This window comes from Phasianus colchicus, chromosome 36, assembly GCF_987193195.1.
Source record: "Phasianus colchicus chromosome 36, bPhaCol1.hap1.1, whole genome shotgun sequence".
NCBI classification, from domain to species: Eukaryota; Metazoa; Chordata; class Aves; order Galliformes; family Phasianidae; genus Phasianus; species Phasianus colchicus.
The window spans coordinates 2518429-2535446 of record NC_143471.1 but is presented as its reverse complement, the minus strand read 5'-3'; the positions used below and the strand labels follow the sequence as shown (position 1 = coordinate 2535446).

General features: G+C 60.0%; 1 protein-coding gene across 1 annotated transcript; it reads right to left on the bottom strand.

The window, feature by feature from the left end:
* Positions 1 to 826: 826 nt before the first annotated feature.
* On the bottom strand, positions 827 to 13593 carry LOC116241082 (mucin-3A-like). The gene is made up of 11 exons (XM_090129392.1): positions 13510 to 13593; positions 13301 to 13408; positions 12256 to 12374; positions 11373 to 11431; positions 9930 to 10069; positions 8819 to 8884; positions 7930 to 8092; positions 4868 to 5029; positions 3273 to 3376; positions 1829 to 1887; positions 827 to 928 (listed from the first exon to the last, which is right to left on the bottom strand). The coding sequence occupies exons 3-11, from the start codon at positions 12349 to 12351 to the stop codon at positions 887 to 889; spliced, it is 891 nt and encodes a 296-aa protein (XP_089985518.1). The 5' UTR covers positions 12352 to 12374; positions 13301 to 13408; positions 13510 to 13593; the 3' UTR covers positions 827 to 886.
* Between the last annotated feature and the right edge of the window lie 3425 nt (positions 13594 to 17018).

Sequence of the window (17018 nt, the reverse complement as noted above, 5' to 3'; positions counted from 1 at the left end):
GGCTGAGGGGCGTCACGACCCCCCCAACCTCCCCCCCCCCGCCAAACCCCCTTCCCCCCCCGTTTCCGGGTTGCCCCCCCCCCCAAAATATTGCACTGTGATGACGTCACTCGAGGGGGGGGCTGACGTCATTTTTCGGGTTGTTCCCCCCCCCCCATTCTCGTGCCCCCCCCCCCCCCCTTCAATCCTTTTTTTTTTGGCCCCCCCCCCCCCACTCTGATTTTGCCCCCCCCCCGGGCTGGACCCTGTGCAATAAATGAATGGCAATGGGAAGAAATGGGCTTTTTTTTCTTTTTTTTTTGGGGGGGGCAAATTAAGCGAAAGGGGGGGTTAAGGGGGGGGGGGGGGGGAAGGGAAAATCGCCCCCCCCCCCCGATAAAAAAAATAATAATTGGGTCACGTGGGGTCCATTTTCGGGGGGGGGGGGTGCAGGAGTGGGGAGAAGATTGCCCCCCCCCACGTGACTCTCGTAGCACCCCCTCCCACGTGACACATCCCACGTGACTGCCCACATGACCTTCCCCACTCCTAGGGGGCCCCCCAAACTTGTAGGGCCCCCCCACGTGACCCCTCACGTGACCCTCGTAGCACCCACATGACCCCCACCACGTGACCTGACCACCCCGTGAACCTCACAACGCCCACGTGACCCCACCCACGTGACCTTCGCAGCTCCGTAAGATCCACATGACCCCCACCACGTGACCCCAAATGTGACCCCACGTGATCCCCCCTCCACGTGACCCTGTCTGCCCCACGTGACTCCATTTATGCCCCCCCCCCCCCCCCAATTTCCCCCCACTCGCAGCGTTGCATTGTGGGAACGTTTATTCATTTCTTTGGGGTCATTTTGGGGGGGGGGGGGGGGATTTGGGGGCGTCACGCTTCACGGGGGGGGGGCGCAGATTTGTGGCCGTTGGATGCGAACCTGGAGACAACGGGGGGGGGGGCGGGGGGGTCAACCCACAGCAACGTCACCCCCCATTGCTGCCCCCCCCTTTTTACTCCCCCCCCCCATTGCTGCCCCCCCCCTTTTACGCCCCCCCCCATTGCCGACCCCCCTTTTTGCCCCCCGCACCCCCCATCCCCCCATTGATGTCCCCCCCCCTTTCCTGTCCCCCCCCCTTGGATCCTCCCCCCCCCATTGATGTCCCCCCATTGCTGCCCCCCCCCTTTTACGCCCCCCCCCCCATTGCTGCCCTCCCCCCCTTTTTAATACCCCCCCATCGCTGCCCCCCCCCGTTTTTGCCCCCCCCCCACCCCTCCTTTCCTGTCCCCCCCCCCTTGGTTCCCCCCCCCCCCCATTGATGTCCCCCCTTTGCTGCCCCCCCCCTTTTATATCCCCCCCTTTTTGTCCCCCCCCCTTGCCGTCACCCCACATTGTCGTCCCCCCCTTTTCTGCCCCCCCCTCTTATATCCCCCCCTTTTCTCCCCCCATTTTTGTTGCCCCCCCTTTACTTCCCCCCCCTTTGTCCCCCCCCATTTGACGTCACCCCACATTGTCCCCCCTCCCCCCCCATTGCTGCCCCCCCCTTATTTTATGTCCCCCCCTTTTCTACCCCCCTTTTTGTCCCCCCCCCTTTGATGTCACCCCATATTCTCACCCCCCCACAGCAGCCCCCCCCATTTTAAGTCTCCCACTTTTCTGCCCCCCCCTTTTATTTCCCCCCTTTTGACCCCCCCCATTGCTGCCCCCCCTTACATCCCCCCTTTTCAACCCCCCTTTTTTCTCCCCCCCCCCCATTTGACGTCACCCCACATTGTCCCCCCTCCCCCCCCCCCCCATTACTGCCCCCCCCCCCAGATTTTATCCCCCCCCCCGTCGCACCTCCCCGGCGCTGCCCACGTTCTGCAGACTGATGTAATTCGCGCTGGGTTCCTCCAGCTCTGGGGGGGAGGGGGGGGACACAAAAAATGGGGTTGGAGACCCCAGTTTTGGGGTCCCCAACCCCAATGTCTCCAACCCATGATCCCAACATTGGGGTCCCCCAATTTTGGGGTCCCCACCCCAATGCCACCATTCCCAGCCCCCATTTTGGGGTCCCCAATTCCCCCATTTTGGGGTCCCCAATTCCCCCATATTTGGGGTCCCCAATCCCCCCATTTTGGGGTCTCCAACCCCAATGTCCCCATTTTGGGGTCCCCAATGCCACCATTTTTGGGGTCTCCAACCCCAATGTCCCCATTTTGGGGTCCCCAATGCCACCATTTTTGGGGTCTCCAACCCCAATGTCCCCATTTTGGGGTCCCCAGTTCCCCCATTTTTGGGGTCTCCAACCCCAATGTCCCCATTTTGGGGTCCCCAGTTCCCCCATTTTTGGGGTCTCCAACCCCAATGTCCCCATTTTGGGGTCCCCAGTTCCCCCATTTTTGGGGTCTCCAACCTCAATGTCCCCTTTTTTGGGGTCCCCAACCCCAATATCTTCAACCCCTCTCCCCATTTTTGGGGTCCCCAATCCCCCCATTTTGGGGTCTCCAACCCCAATGTCCCCATTTTGGGGTCCCCAATGCCACCATTTTTGGGGTCCCCAACCCCAATGCCCCCAATCCCTGCCCCCATTCTTGGGGTCCCCAACCCCACTGTCCCCATATTTGGGGTCCCCAATGCCCCCATTTTTGGGGTCTCCACCCCAATCTCCCCATTTTGGGTGTCTCCAACCCCAATCCCCCCATTTTTGGGGTCCCCAACCCCAATTTCCCCATATTTGGGGTCTCAAATTCCCCCATTTTTAGGGTCCCCAACCCCAATCCCCCCATTTTTGGGGTCTCCAACCCCCATGTCCCCATTTTAGGGTCCCCAGTTCCCCCATTTTGGGGTCCCCAATCCCCCCAGTTTTGGGGTCTCCACCCCAATCTCCCCAGTTTTTGGGTCCCCACCCCCATGTCCCCATTTTGGGGTCCCTAATCCCCCCATTTTTGGGGTCCCCAACCCCAATGTCCCCATTTTTGGGGTTTCCACCCCAATCTCCCCATTTTTGGGGTCTCCGCCCAAATCCCCCCATTTTTGGGGTCTCCACCCCCAATGTCCCCAATCCCTGTCCCCATTTTTGGGGTTCCCGACCCCAATTCCTCCCTCGCCCCCCCCCCAATTTTCGACCCCCCCCTCCACCCTCTGACCCCCCAGATTTTCCACTCCCCCCCCATTTTCAACCCACACCCGCCCCCCGCCATTTTCGACCGCTCCCCTCGACCCCCCCCCTTAATTTTCGACCCCTCCCCTAATTTTTGACCCCCCCCCCAATTTTCGACCCCCCCCCGCCCCCCCCCCTCACCTCCCCACGCCGCCGCCCTGTTGGTGGCTGCGAATCCGGCGCTGCCCCCCCAGGTCTCCTCCTCGTTGCTGCCGTACAGCGCAGCTCGGGACAGCAGCTTCGCCCTGAAGACCCCCGCCCCAATTAGGACCCCCACCCTATAAGGACCTCCCCCCCCCCCACCCCATAAGGACCCCCACCCCATTCAGGATCCCCATAGGGACCCCCACCCCATTGGGACCCCCACCTCATTGAGGACCCCTATAGGGACCCCCGCCCCATTAGGGACCCCCACCCCATTCAGGACCCCCATAGGAGCCCCCATCCCATAGGGACCCCAATACCGTCCCCCTCACCCCATAAGCCCCCCGCCCCATACACCCCTCACCCCATAGGGAGCCCCGCCCCATAACCCCCCCGCCCCATAAGCCCCCCACCCCGTAAGACCCTCGCCCCATAAGACCCCCGCCCCATACACCCCTCACCCCATAAGCCCCCCACCCCATAAGCCCCTCGCCCCATAAGCCCTTCACCCCATAAGCCCCCTGCCCCATAAGTCCCCCGCCCCGTAGGATCTCCCCCCCGCCCCATAAGTCCCCCTCCCATATGCCACTCACCCCATAAACCACCCGCCCCATACACCCCCCGCCCCACAAGCCCCCCGCCTCACAAGACCCCCACCCCATAAGCCCCTCACCCCATAACCCCCTCGCCCCACAAGCCCCCCACCCCACAAGCCCCCCGCCCCATACACCCCTCAACCCATAGGGAGCCCCGCCCCATAAGCCCCCCGCCCCATAAGTCCCCCGCCCCATAGGAACTCCCCCTGCCCCATAAGCTCCGCACCCCATAAGACCCCCACCCCATAAGCCCCTCACCCCATAAGCCCCCCGCCCCATAACCCCCCCGCCCCATAAGCCCCCTGCCCCATAAGCCCCCCGCCCCATAACCCCCTCGCCCTATAAGTCCCCTGCCCCACAAGACCCCCGCCCCACAGAACCCCCGCCCCATACACCCCTCACCCCATAGGGACCCCCGCCCCATACACCACTCACCCCATAAGCCCCCCGCCCCACAAGCCCCCCACCCCATAAGACCCCCCATAAGCCCCTCACCCCATAAGACCCCACCCCATAAGCCCCCCGCCCCATACGCCCCTCACCCCATAGGGAGCCCCGCCCCATAAGCCCCCCGCCCCATAGGAACTCCCCCCGCCCCATAAGACCCCCACCCCATACGCCCCCCGCCCCATAAGCCCCCCACCCCATAGGAACTCCCCCCCGCCCCATAAGACCCCCACCCCATACGCCCCCCGCCCCATAAGCCCCCCACCCCATAGGAACTCCCCCCCGCCCCATAAGACCCCCACCCCATACGCCCCCCGCCCCATAAGCCCCCCGCCCCATAGGAACTCCCCCCCGCCCCATAAGACCCCCACCCCATACGCCCCCCGCCCCATAAGCCCCCCGCCCCATAGGAACTCCCCCCCGCCCCATAAGACCCCCACCCCATACGCCCCCCGCCCCATAAGCCCCCCGCCCCATAGGAACTCCCCCCCGCCCCATAAGACCCCCACCCCATACGCCCCCCGCCCCATAAGCCCCCCGCCCCACAACCTGTCCGCCCTGCGCAGCCTCCTGCTCCTCAGCAGCGCCGCCCCGCAGCCCGCTGCACCGACGCAAAGCGCCGCCAGGGGGAGCCCGAGAGCCAAGCCCACTTTGCTCAGCCTGGAGCTGCACGACGAGTCCAGGTACCAGAAGGAGCCGGGGTCACTGCAGCTGTGACACGGGACGGGGGCGGCGTGGAGACCCCACAGGGACCCCACAGGGACCCCAGAGGGAGCACAGAGGGACCCCAGAGGGAGCACAGAGGTACCCCAGAGGGAGCACAGAAAGAGGCCAGAGAAACCCCATAGAGACCCCATAGGGACCCCATAGGGACCCCATAGGGAGCACAGAGGGACCCCACAGGGAGTCCAGAGGGAGCCCAGAAAGAGGCCAGAGAGACCCCATAGGGACCCCATAGAGACCCCATAGGGAGCCCATAGAGACCCCATAGAGACCCCAGAGGGACCCCAGAGGGACCCCATAGGGAGCCCATAGGGAGCCCATAGAGACCCCAGAGGGACCCCATAGGGACCCCAGAGGGAGCACAGAGGGACCCCAGAGGGAGCACAGAAAGAGGCCAGAGAAACCCCATAGGGACCCCACAGGGACCCCATAGGGAGCCCATAGGGACCCCATAGGGACCCCATAGAGACCCCACAGGGACCCCATAGGGACCCCACTGGGAGCCCACAGGGACCCCAGAGGGAGCACAGAAAGAGGCCAGAGAAACCCCATAGAGACCCCATAGGGATCCCATAGGGACCCCATAGGAACCCCATAGGGAGCCCATAGGGAGCCCAGAAAGAGGCCAGAGAAACCCCATAGGGACCCCGTAGAGACCCCATAGGGAGCCCATAGGGAGCCCATAGGGACCCCATAGGGAGCACAGAAAGAGGCCACAGAAACCCCATAGGGACCGCATAGGGACCCCACAGGGACCCCATAGGGACCCCATAGGAACCCCATAGGGAGCCCATAGGGAGCCCAGAAAGAGGCCAGAGAGACCCCATAGAGACCCCATAGGGAGCCCATAGAGACCCCATAGAGACCCCATAGGGACACCAGAGGGACCCCAGAGGGAGCACAGAGGGACCCCAGAGGGAGCACAGAAAGAGGCCAGAGAAACCCCATAGGGACCCCACAGGGACCCCATAGGGAGCCCATAGGGACCCCATAGGGACCCCATAGAGACCCCACAGGGACCGCATAGGGACCCCACTGGGAGCCCACAGGGACCCCAGAGGGAGCACAGAAAGAGGCCAGAGAAACCCCATAGAGACCCCATAGGGATCCCATAGGGACCCCATAGGAACCCCATAGGGAGCCCATAGGGAGCCCAGAAAGAGGCCAGAGAAACCCCATAGGGACCCCGTAGAGACCCCATAGGGAGCCCATAGGGAGCCCATAGGGACCCCATAGGGAGCACAGAAAGAGGCCACAGAAACCCCATAGGGACCGCATAGGGACCCCACAGGGACCCCATAGGGACCCCATAGGAACCCCATAGGGAGCCCATAGGGAGCCCAGAAAGAGGCCAGAGAGACCCCATAGAGACCCCATAGGGAGCCCATAGAGACCCCATAGAGACCCCATAGGGACACCAGAGGGACCCCAGAGGGAGCACAGAGGGACCCCAGAGGGAGCACAGAAAGAGGCCAGAGAAACCCCATAGGGACCCCACAGGGACCCCATAGGGAGCCCATAGGGACCCCATAGGGACCCCATAGAGACCCCACAGGGACCCCATAGGGACCCCATAGGAACCCCATAGGGAGCCCATAGGGAGCCCAGAAAGAGGCCAGAGAGACCCCATAGAGACCCCATAGGGAGCCCATAGGGACCCCACAGAGACCCCATAGGGACCCCACAGGGACCCCATAGGGACCCCATAGGGACCCCATAGGGACCCCATAGAGACCCCATAGAGACCCCACAGGGACCCCATAGGGACCCCACTGGGAGCCCACAGGGACCCCAGAGGGAGCACAGAAAGAGGCCACAGAAACCCCATAGGGAGCCCATAGGGATCCCATAGAGACGCCATAGGGACCCATAGGGACCCCATAGGGACCCCAAAGAGAGCCCAGAGGGAGCCCATAGGGACCCCATAGGGAGCACAGAAAGAGGCCACAGAAACCCCATAGGGACCGCATAGGGACCCCACAGGGACCCCATAGGGACCCCATAGGAACCCCATAGGGAGCCCATAGGGAGCCCAGAAAGAGGCCAGAGAGACCCCATAGAGACCCCATAGGGAGCCCATAGGGACCCCACAGAGACCCCATAGGGACCCCACAGGGACCCCATAGGGACCCCATAGGGACCCCATAGGGACCCCATAGAGACCCCATAGAGACCCCACAGGGACCCCATAGGGACCCCACTGGGAGCCCACAGGGACCCCAGAGGGAGCACAGAAAGAGGCCACAGAAACCCCATAGGGAGCCCATAGGGATCCCATAGAGACGCCATAGGGACCCCATAGAGACCCCATAGGGACCCCATAGCCATAGACACCCCATAGAGACCCCATAAGGACCCCATAGAGACCCCAGAGGGACCCCATAGAGACGCCATAGGGAGCCCAGAAAGAGGCCAGAGAAACCCCATAGGGACCCCAGAGAGACCCCATTGAGACCCCACAGAGACCCCACAGAGACCCCACAGAGACCCCAGAGAAACCCCATAGGGACTCCACAGCCATAGACACCCCATAGAGACCCCATAACCATGGAGACCCCATAGAGACCCCATAGAGACCCCATAACCATGGAGACCCCATAGAGACCCCATACAGACCCCATAGCCATAGACACCCCATAGAGACCCCATAACCATGGAGACCCCATACAGACCCCATAGAGACCCCATAGCCATAGAGACCCCATAAAGACCCCATAGAGACCCCATAACCATGGAGACCCCATACAGACCCCATACAGACCCCATAGCCATAGATACCCCATAGAGACCCCAAAGCCATACAGACCCCATAGAGACCCCACAGCCACCCCACAGCCACAGCCACCCCCCAGACCCCATTTAGGGTCGCTGCCCCTTTAAGGCCTCACTCGCACTGCGGTCCGTCGTCGCTCACTGCGCATGCTCCGTGCACGCACGGGAGGGGCTCGGAGGAAAGCGGGTGGCAACGGGTGACGCAAAGAACGCCATTGGTTGAGAGGACGGGGGAGTAGTAGCCAATCAGAGACGGCGGGACGAACTGCCGGCACAGCGCTGGGGGGGAAGTGGGGGGGGGGGGGGGGCGCGTGGGGTTATGGGATATGGGGGGGTTATGGGGTCATGGGGTCATGGGGGGGTTATGGGGTTATAGGGTGGTTATGGGATATGGGATATGGGGGGGTTATGGGGTCATGGGGTGGTTATAGGGTTATGGGGTTATGGGATATGGGGTTATGGGATATGGGGGGTTTATGGGGTGATGGGGGGGTTATGGGGTTACAGGGTTATGGGGTGGTTATGGGATATGGGGTGGTTATGGGGTCATGGGGTCATGGGGGGGTTATGGGGTTATAGGGTGGTTATAGGGTTATGGGATATGGGGGGGTTATGGGGTCATGGGGGGGTTATGGGGTTAGGGGATATGGGGTTATGGGATATGGGGGGGTTATGGGGTTACAGGGTTATGGGGTTATGGGGTGGTTATGGGATATGGGGGGGTTATGGGGTCATGGGGGGGTTATGGGGTTATAGGGTGGTTATAGGGTTATGGGATATGGGGGGGTTATGGGGTCATGGGGTGGTTATAGGGTTATGGGGTTATGGGATATGGGATGGTTATGGGGGCACGGGTTGTGGGGTGGTTATGGGGTTATGGGTGGTTATAGGGTTATGGGTTATGGGGTGGTTATGGGGTTATGGGGTTATGGGGTTATGGGATATGGGGTGGTTATGGGGTTATGGGGTGTTTATGGGGTTATGGGGTCCGTTATGGGGTCAGACCTTCATCCAGGGGCTGAATGCTGTAGTTGGTAACAGCGGTGTGGGAGGCATTGAAGCACAGCTCGCCTATGGGGCCACAATGGGGGAAATGTGGGGCGGTTATAGGGGAAATTATGGGGCCGGCCCCAACCCACGGGGACAGCGATGCTGGGGGGACCCCAAATCCCATATAGGACCCCCAAAACCCCATAAGCATTTGTAGGACCCCAATGAGGACCTTATGGGGGTCCTCCACCCCAAATCCCATATAGGATCCCCCAAAACCCCATAAGCGTTTATAGGACCCCAATGGGGTCTTCCAACCCCAAATCCCATACAGGACCGCCCAAAACCCCATAAGCGTTTGTAGGACCCCAGTGAGGGCCTTTATGGGGGTCCTCCACCCCAAATCCTATACAGGATCCCCAAAACCCCATAAGTGTTTGTAGGACCCCAATGGGGACCTGGATGGGAGACCCCCACCCCAAATCCCATACAGGATCCCCCAAAACCCCATAAGCGTTTGTGGGACCCCAATGGGGACCTGGATGGGAGACCCCCACCCCAAATCCCATACAGGATCCCCCAAAACCCCATAAGCGTTTGTGGGACCCCAATGGGGACCTGGATGGGAGACCCCCACCCCAAATCCCATACAGGATCCCCCAAAACCCCATAAGCGTTTGCAGGACCCCAATGGGGACCTTATGGGGGCCCTCCACCCCAAATCCCATATAGGATCCCCCAAAACCCCATAAGCGTTTGTGGGACCCCAATGGGGACCTGGATGGGAGACCCCCACCCCAAATCCCATACAGGATCCCCCAAAACCCCATAAGCGTTTGCAGGACTTCAACGGGGACCTTATGGGGGTCCTCCACCCCAAATCCCATATAGGACCCCCAAAGCCCCATAAGAGTTTGTGGGACCCCAATGGGGACCAGGATGGGAGACCCCCACCCCAAATCCCATACAGGATCCCCCAAAACCCCATAAGCGTTTGCACGACCCCAAATAAAGACCCTTCTATGGGACCGGCCCCCCCACTCACGTGACCCCGCCTCCTTCCCCCCTCACGTGATCCCCACCGCCTTCCGTCTCTCCCAGTCACGTGATATCCCCCCCCACTCACACGTGACGTCGCTGCATTGACTGCAATTGGCGGCGGTGGCCTGCAGGAGGTCCTCCACGCGGTCCTCCACGACGGCGGCGGCGCCAATCCCCGCTCCGACCCGAAGGAGGACTTCGTACGTCACCACGACGCTGCCCTCTCTATGGTCCGAGAAGGGAGGGGGGGGATGGGCGGTTATGGGGTGGTTATGGGGCGGCTATGGGGTGGGGGAGGTTATGGGGTGGTTATGGGATGGGGGTGGCTCTGGGGTGGTTATGGGGTGTTTATGGGGCGGTCATGGGGTGGGGGAGGTTATGGGGTGGTTATGGGGCAGCTATGAGGTGGCTATGGGGTGGGGGAGGTTATGGGGTGGTTATGGGATGGGGTGGCTATGGGGTGGTTATGGGGTGGTTATGGGATAGGGGAGGTTATGGGGTGGTTATGGGGTGGGAGTGGGGTTATGGGGTGGTTATGGGGTGGTTATGGGATGGGGGAGGTTATGGGGTGGTTATGGGGTGGGGGAGGTTATGGGGTGGTTATGGGGTAGGGGAGGTTATGGGGTGGCTATGGTGTGGAGGAGGTTATGGGTTGGAGGCACCCCATATATGATCCCCTAAACCCCAGAAGTGATGGATGATCCCATTATTCACCCCTTTGGGATCCCTCACCCCAAATAGGATCCCACAAACCCCCCAGACCCCAAATAGGATCCCCCAAACCCCATAACTGATGGATGATCCCATTGTTCACCCTTTTGGGGTCCCTCACCCCATACAGGATCCCCCAAACCCCTCAGACCCCATATAGGATCCCCCCAACCCCCCAGACCCCATATAGGGTCATTCAAACCCCATAAGTGATGGATGATCCCATTGTTCACCCCTTTGGGGTCCCTCACCCCAAATAGGATCCCCCAAACCCCTCAGACCCCATATAAGATCCCCCGAACCCCACAGACCCCATATAAGATCCTCCAAACTCCCCAGACCCCATATAGGATCCCCCGAACCCCTCAGACCCCATATAAGATCCCCCGAACCCCACAGACCCCAAATAGGATCCCCCAAGCCCCTCAGACCCCATATAAGATCCCCCGAACCCCACAGACCCCAAATAGGATCCCCAAACCCCACAGACCCCATATAGGATCCCCCGAACCCCTCAGACCCCATATAAGATCCCCCGACCCCACAGACCCCAAATAGGATCCCCCAAGCCCCTCAGACCCCATATAGGATCCCCCGAACCCCTCAGACCCCATATAAGATCCCCCGAACCCCACAGACCCCAAATAGGATCCCCCAAGCCCCTCAGACCCAATATAGGATCCCCCAAACCTCCCAGACCCCAAATAGGATCCCCTGAACCCCACAGACCCCAAATAGGATCCCCCAACCCCCCAGACCCCATATGGGATCCCCCGACCCCACAGACCCCATATAGGATCCCCCGACCCCAAATCACCTCAGTGCCAGGACCTCCACTCCCTCGAACCCCTCCACGTTCCCATACAGCTCCTCCATCTACGGCACATTTAGGGTCAGTGGGGCGGCCCTACAAATCCCAACCCCGCTATGGGGCGGCCCCATAGACCCCGACCCTCTATGGGGCGACCCTACAGACCCCACAGCCCCAACCCTGCTATGGGATGGCCCCACAGCCCCCAACCCCTCTATGGGGCGACCCTACAGACCCCACAGCGTCCAACCCCTCTATGGGGCGACCCTACAGACCCCACAGCCCCAACCCTGCTATGGGATGGCCCCACAGCCCCCAACCCCTCTATGGGGCGACCCTACAGACCCCACAGCGTCCAACCCCTCTATGGGGCGACCCTACAGACCCCACAGGCCCCAGCCCCACTATAGGGCGGCCCCACAGGTCCAACCCCATAGACTCCACCCCGCTATGGGGCGACCCTACAGACCCCACAGCCCCCACTCCGCTATAGGGTGACTCCACAGACCCCAATCCCTCTATGGGGTGACCCTACAGACCTCACAGCCCCCAACCCCACTATAGGGCGGCCCCACAGGTCCGACCCCATAGACTCCACCCGGATATGGGGCGACCCTACAGACCCCACAGCCCCCCCATCCCGCTATGGGGCCACCCTACAGACCCCGCAGCCCCCAGCCCAGCTATAGGGTGACCCCACAGACCCCAACCCCTCTATGGGGCGACCCTACAGACCCCGCAGCCCCCAACCCCGCTATGGGGTGGCCCCACAGCCCCGACCCCACTATAGGGCGGCCCCATAGACCCCAACCCCACTATAGGGTGACCCTACAGACCCCACAGACCGCAACCCCGCTATGGGGCGGCCCCACAGCCCCGACCCCATTACCTTCTGTATGAATTCCAGCCGAAATAGGGCAAATTCGGGGCTTTTGGGGTTTTCCAGAGCGGGGCTGAAGGCCCTATTGACCACCTTGGCGCTCATCGTCACCGTGGCCGACGTCGTGGCTGTGGGGTGGAGACCCCCGAGTGGACCCCGGCCCCATATCTGACCCCATAAGGACCCCACACCCCATATCTGCCCTTATAGGGGCCCCATATCCCATAGTGACCCCATACCCCATATCTGTCCCCTATAAAGACCCCACACCCCATATCTGCCCTTATAGGGACCCCATATCCCATAGTGACCCCATACCCCATATCTGTCCCCTATAAAGACCCCATACCCCATATCTGCCCTTATAGGGACCCAATACCCATATATCTGACCCCATAAGGACCCCACACCCCATATCTGCCCTTATAGGGGCCCCATATCCCATAGTGACCCCATACCCCATATCTGTCCCCTATAACGGCCTCATATCCCATATCTGCCCTTATAGGGACCCCATATCCCATAACGACCCCATACCCCATATCAGCCCCCATAGGGACCCCTTACCCCATATCTGCCCCTATAAGGACCCCACACCCCATATCTGCCCTTGTAGGGTCCTTAACCCCATATTTCTCCCCTACAACGGCCCCATAACCCATATCTGCCCTTTTAGGGACCCCATACTCCATATCTGCCCCTATAGGGACCCCATACCCCATAGTGACCCCAATCCCCCACTGATAACCCCGACCCCATAACCATCCCCAATGCCAACCCCAAAACCTCATTCCCACCTCCTCACCGACCCCGATCCCACACTTCTGCCCCCCAGACCCCATATCCCCACCCTATAACCTTATAGGGCCAACCCCATACCCCCACCCTATAACCTTATAGGGCCGACCCCATGCCCCCACCCTATAACCTTATAGGGCCATCCCCATACCCCCACCCTATAAGCTTAGAGGGCCGACCCCATACCCCCACCCTATAACCTTATAGGGCCATCCCCATATCCCCACCCTATAACCTTATAGGGCCGACCCCGTACCGTCGTTGACCTCCAGGCTCTCCTTGGCGTACTGACACTCGACCCCATAAAATAATGGGGTGCAGTGACAAATCCCATTGATGTGCACCCCGTTATTATGGCACAGCCCTGGGGAGGGGTGGGAAATAGGGTCGGGATGGCGGCCCTATAACCCCAGAGTTCGGGGTTTTTTTGTTTTATAGGGTCAGGGGATCGGGGAAGGAACCCACCTTGCTTTGGGGTGGTGGTGGGATTTGGGGTGGTTATGGGGTTTGGGGTTTTTGGGGTCGTGGTGGGCAGATCGGTGTCCCCGGAACCGCTGATGTCCCCCGAAAGATTGGGATCCCCCAAAAGATTGGGATCCCCCAAAAGCTCCGCGACCCCAAAATGCGCCGCCGTGACAATGGGGTAAACCTTGGCCAATGGGTTGACCCCAATGGGGTGGGTGTGGTTGACCCCAATCCTAATAGGGTCAGTGGGGTCGACCCCGACCCTTATGGGGTCAGCGTTGGCCAACAGGCCAGCTCTGGCCCTAATGGGGTCAGTGGGGTCAACCCCGACCCTTATAGGGTCAGCGTTGGCCAACGGGCCAGCCCTGGCCCTAATAGGGTCAGTGGGGTCAACCCCAACCCTAATGGGGTCAATGGGGTCAACCCCGACCCTTGTGGGGTCAGTGGGGTCAACCCCAACCCTTATGGGGTCAATGGGGTCAACCCCAACCCTTATGGGGTCAACGTTGGCCAACGGGTCAACCTTGACCCCAGTGGGACCAGTGGGATCAACCCTGACCCTTATAGGATCAGTGGGGCCAACCCTGACCCTAATAGGATCAATAGGGTCAACCCCAACGGGGCCGGCGTTCCTTTTGCCCTTTTTCTTCCCTTTTGACCCCAAATCCACGGGGAGGAATTCGAAGTTCAGCTCTTCGTCCCCATTGTCGTCTTTTAGGGTCGGGAACGAGTCCAGCTTATGGGGTGACGGAGAGTCGGCGTTTATGGGGTCGGACGTCGCCTTTATGGGGTCGTCGCTGTTGTGGGGTGGAGCGAAGCCGCGGGAGGACAGAAACAATGGGGCGGCGATGTCGGATATGGGGTCGTCGGATATGGGGTCGTCGGTGTCAGGATCCCAAATTCGGGGGAGGCCGCGCGGATCGGGAGCGGCTGTAGGGGGGAAAATCCCATAAAGGGCACCACAAAACCCCAAAGACCCCCAGTGGGGTCAATGGGGTCGGGAGGAACCTCAAAGAACCCAAATGGGGGCTATAGGGTCATAGGAGACCCCAAAGATCCCAAATGGGGTTAATGGGGTCGGGAGGAACCCCAAAGACCCCAAATGGGGGCTATAGGGTCAAAGGAGACCCCAAAGATCCCAAATAGGGTCTATAGGATCATAGGAGATCCCAGAAATCCCAAATGGGGTTTATGGGGTCAGGAGAAACCCCAAAGATCCCAAATAGGGTCTATAGGATCATCGGAGACCCCAAGGATCCCCAGTGGGGTTTATGGGGTCAGGAGGAATCCCAAAGACCCCAACTGGGGTTTGTAGGATCATGGGAGCCCCAAAGACACCAAATGGGGTTTATAGGATCACAGGGACCCCAAAAACCCCAAACCAGGTTTATAGGATCACAGGGAGCCCTCAAAACCCCAAATGCGTTTATAGGGTCATAGGAGCCCCTATAAACCCCAAATGGGGTTTATAGGATTGCAGAGTCCCCCAAAGACCCCAAATGGGATTTAATGGGGTCACAAGAGCCCCTAAAAACCCCAAATGGGATTTAATGGGGTCATGGGTGCCCCTAAAAACCCCAAATGGGGTTTATAGGATCATAGGAGCCCCAAAGACCCCAAATGGGTTTTATAGGATTATAGGAACCCCAAAGACCCCAAATGGGGTTTATAGGACCACAGGGACCCCCAAAAACCCCAAATGGGTTTTATAGGATTATAGGAGCCCCAAAGACCCCAAATGGGGTTTATAGGATCGCAGAGTCCCCACATGGGATTTAATGGGATCACAGGAGCTCCTAAAAACCCCAAATCCCCCCCCGACCCCATATCCCACCTGTAGGGCCGAGGAGGATCAATAGGGTCAGGACACCCCGCAGGCGCTGCCCCATTGCGGGGTCCGTGGGTATTATGGGATGGCGGCGGGGTGCGGGGGAACCTTTGACCCCATAAAGGGGGGAGGGGTGGAAACCTGACCCCGAACGATCCCAAATCCCGTCCCATTGGCGGTAATGGGAGCGGCTTTGGGGTTTATGGGGTCAGAGGGCGAAGGGTGGGTGGGGGGGGGGAGTTATGGGGTTATGGGGGGTTTATGGGGTTTGGGGGGGTTATGGGGTTATGGGGTTATGGGGGGTTTATGGCGTTTGGGGGGTTTATAGGGTTATGGGGAACGTTATGGGGGGAGTTATGGGGTTATGGGGTGTGGGGTTATGGGGGGTTTATGGGGTTATGGGGGTTTATGGGGTTTGGGGGGTTTATGGGGTTATGGGAGGAGTTATGGGGTTATGGGGTGTGGGGTTATGGGGGGTTTATGGGGTTATGGGGGTTTATGGGGTTTGGGGGGTTTATGGGGTTATGGGAGGAGTTATGGGGTTATGGGGTGTGGGGTTATGGGGGGTTTATGGGGTTATGGGGGGGTTATGGGGTTATGGGGGGAGTTATGGGGTTATGGGGGGTTTATGGGGTTTGGGGGGGATTATGGGGTTATGGGAGCATTATGGGGTTATGGGGGGAGTTATGGGGTTATGGGGTGTGGGGTTATGGGGGGTTTATGGGGTTATGGGGGTTTATGGGGTTTGGGGGGGTTATGGGGTTATGGGAGGAGTTATGGGGTTATGGGGTGTGGGGTTATGGGGGGTTTATGGGGTTATGGGGGGGTTATGGGGTTATGGGGGGAGTTATGGGGTTATGGGGGTTTATGGGGTTATGGGGGGTTTATGGGGTTATGGGGTGTGGGGTTATGGGGGGTTTAAGGGGTTTGGGGGGGTTATGGGGTTACGGGGGGTTATGCGGGGGGTTATGGGGCAGCTTTGGGATAAGGGGGATTATGGGGTTATGGGGTGGGTTATGGGGTTATGGGGAGGGATTATGGGGTTTATGGGGTTATGGGGGTTTATGGGGTTATTGGGGGGTTATGGGGTTATGGGGTTTATAGGGTTGTGGGGGGGGTTATGGGGTGTGGGGTTATGGAGGGGGTGTATGGGGTTATGGGGGTTTATGGGGTTATGGGGGGGATTATGGGGTTATGGGGGGGGTTATGGGGGTTTATGGGGTTATGGGGGGAGTTATGGGGTTATGGGGTTATGGGGGGAGTCATGGGGTTATGGGGTGTGGGTTTATGGGGGGGTTATGGGGTTATAGGGGGGTTATGTTGGGGATTATGGGGGGTTTATGGGGTTATTGGGGGGTTATGGGGTTATGGGGGTTTATAGGGTTATGGGGGGGGTTATGGGGTTATGGGTTGTGGAGTTATGGGGGGATTATGGGGTTATGGGGGTTTATGGGATTATGGGGTGTTATGGGGTAATGGGGGTTTATAGGGTTGTGGGGGCGGTTATAGGGGGTTATGTGGTTATGGAGGTTTATGGGGTTATGGGGGGGTTATAGGGTTATGGGGTGTGGAGTTATGGGGGGGTTATGGGGCTTTATGGGATTATGGGGGGGTAATGAGGTTATGGGGTGTGGGGTTATGGGGGGGGTTATGGGGCTTTATGGGATTATGGGGTGTGGCG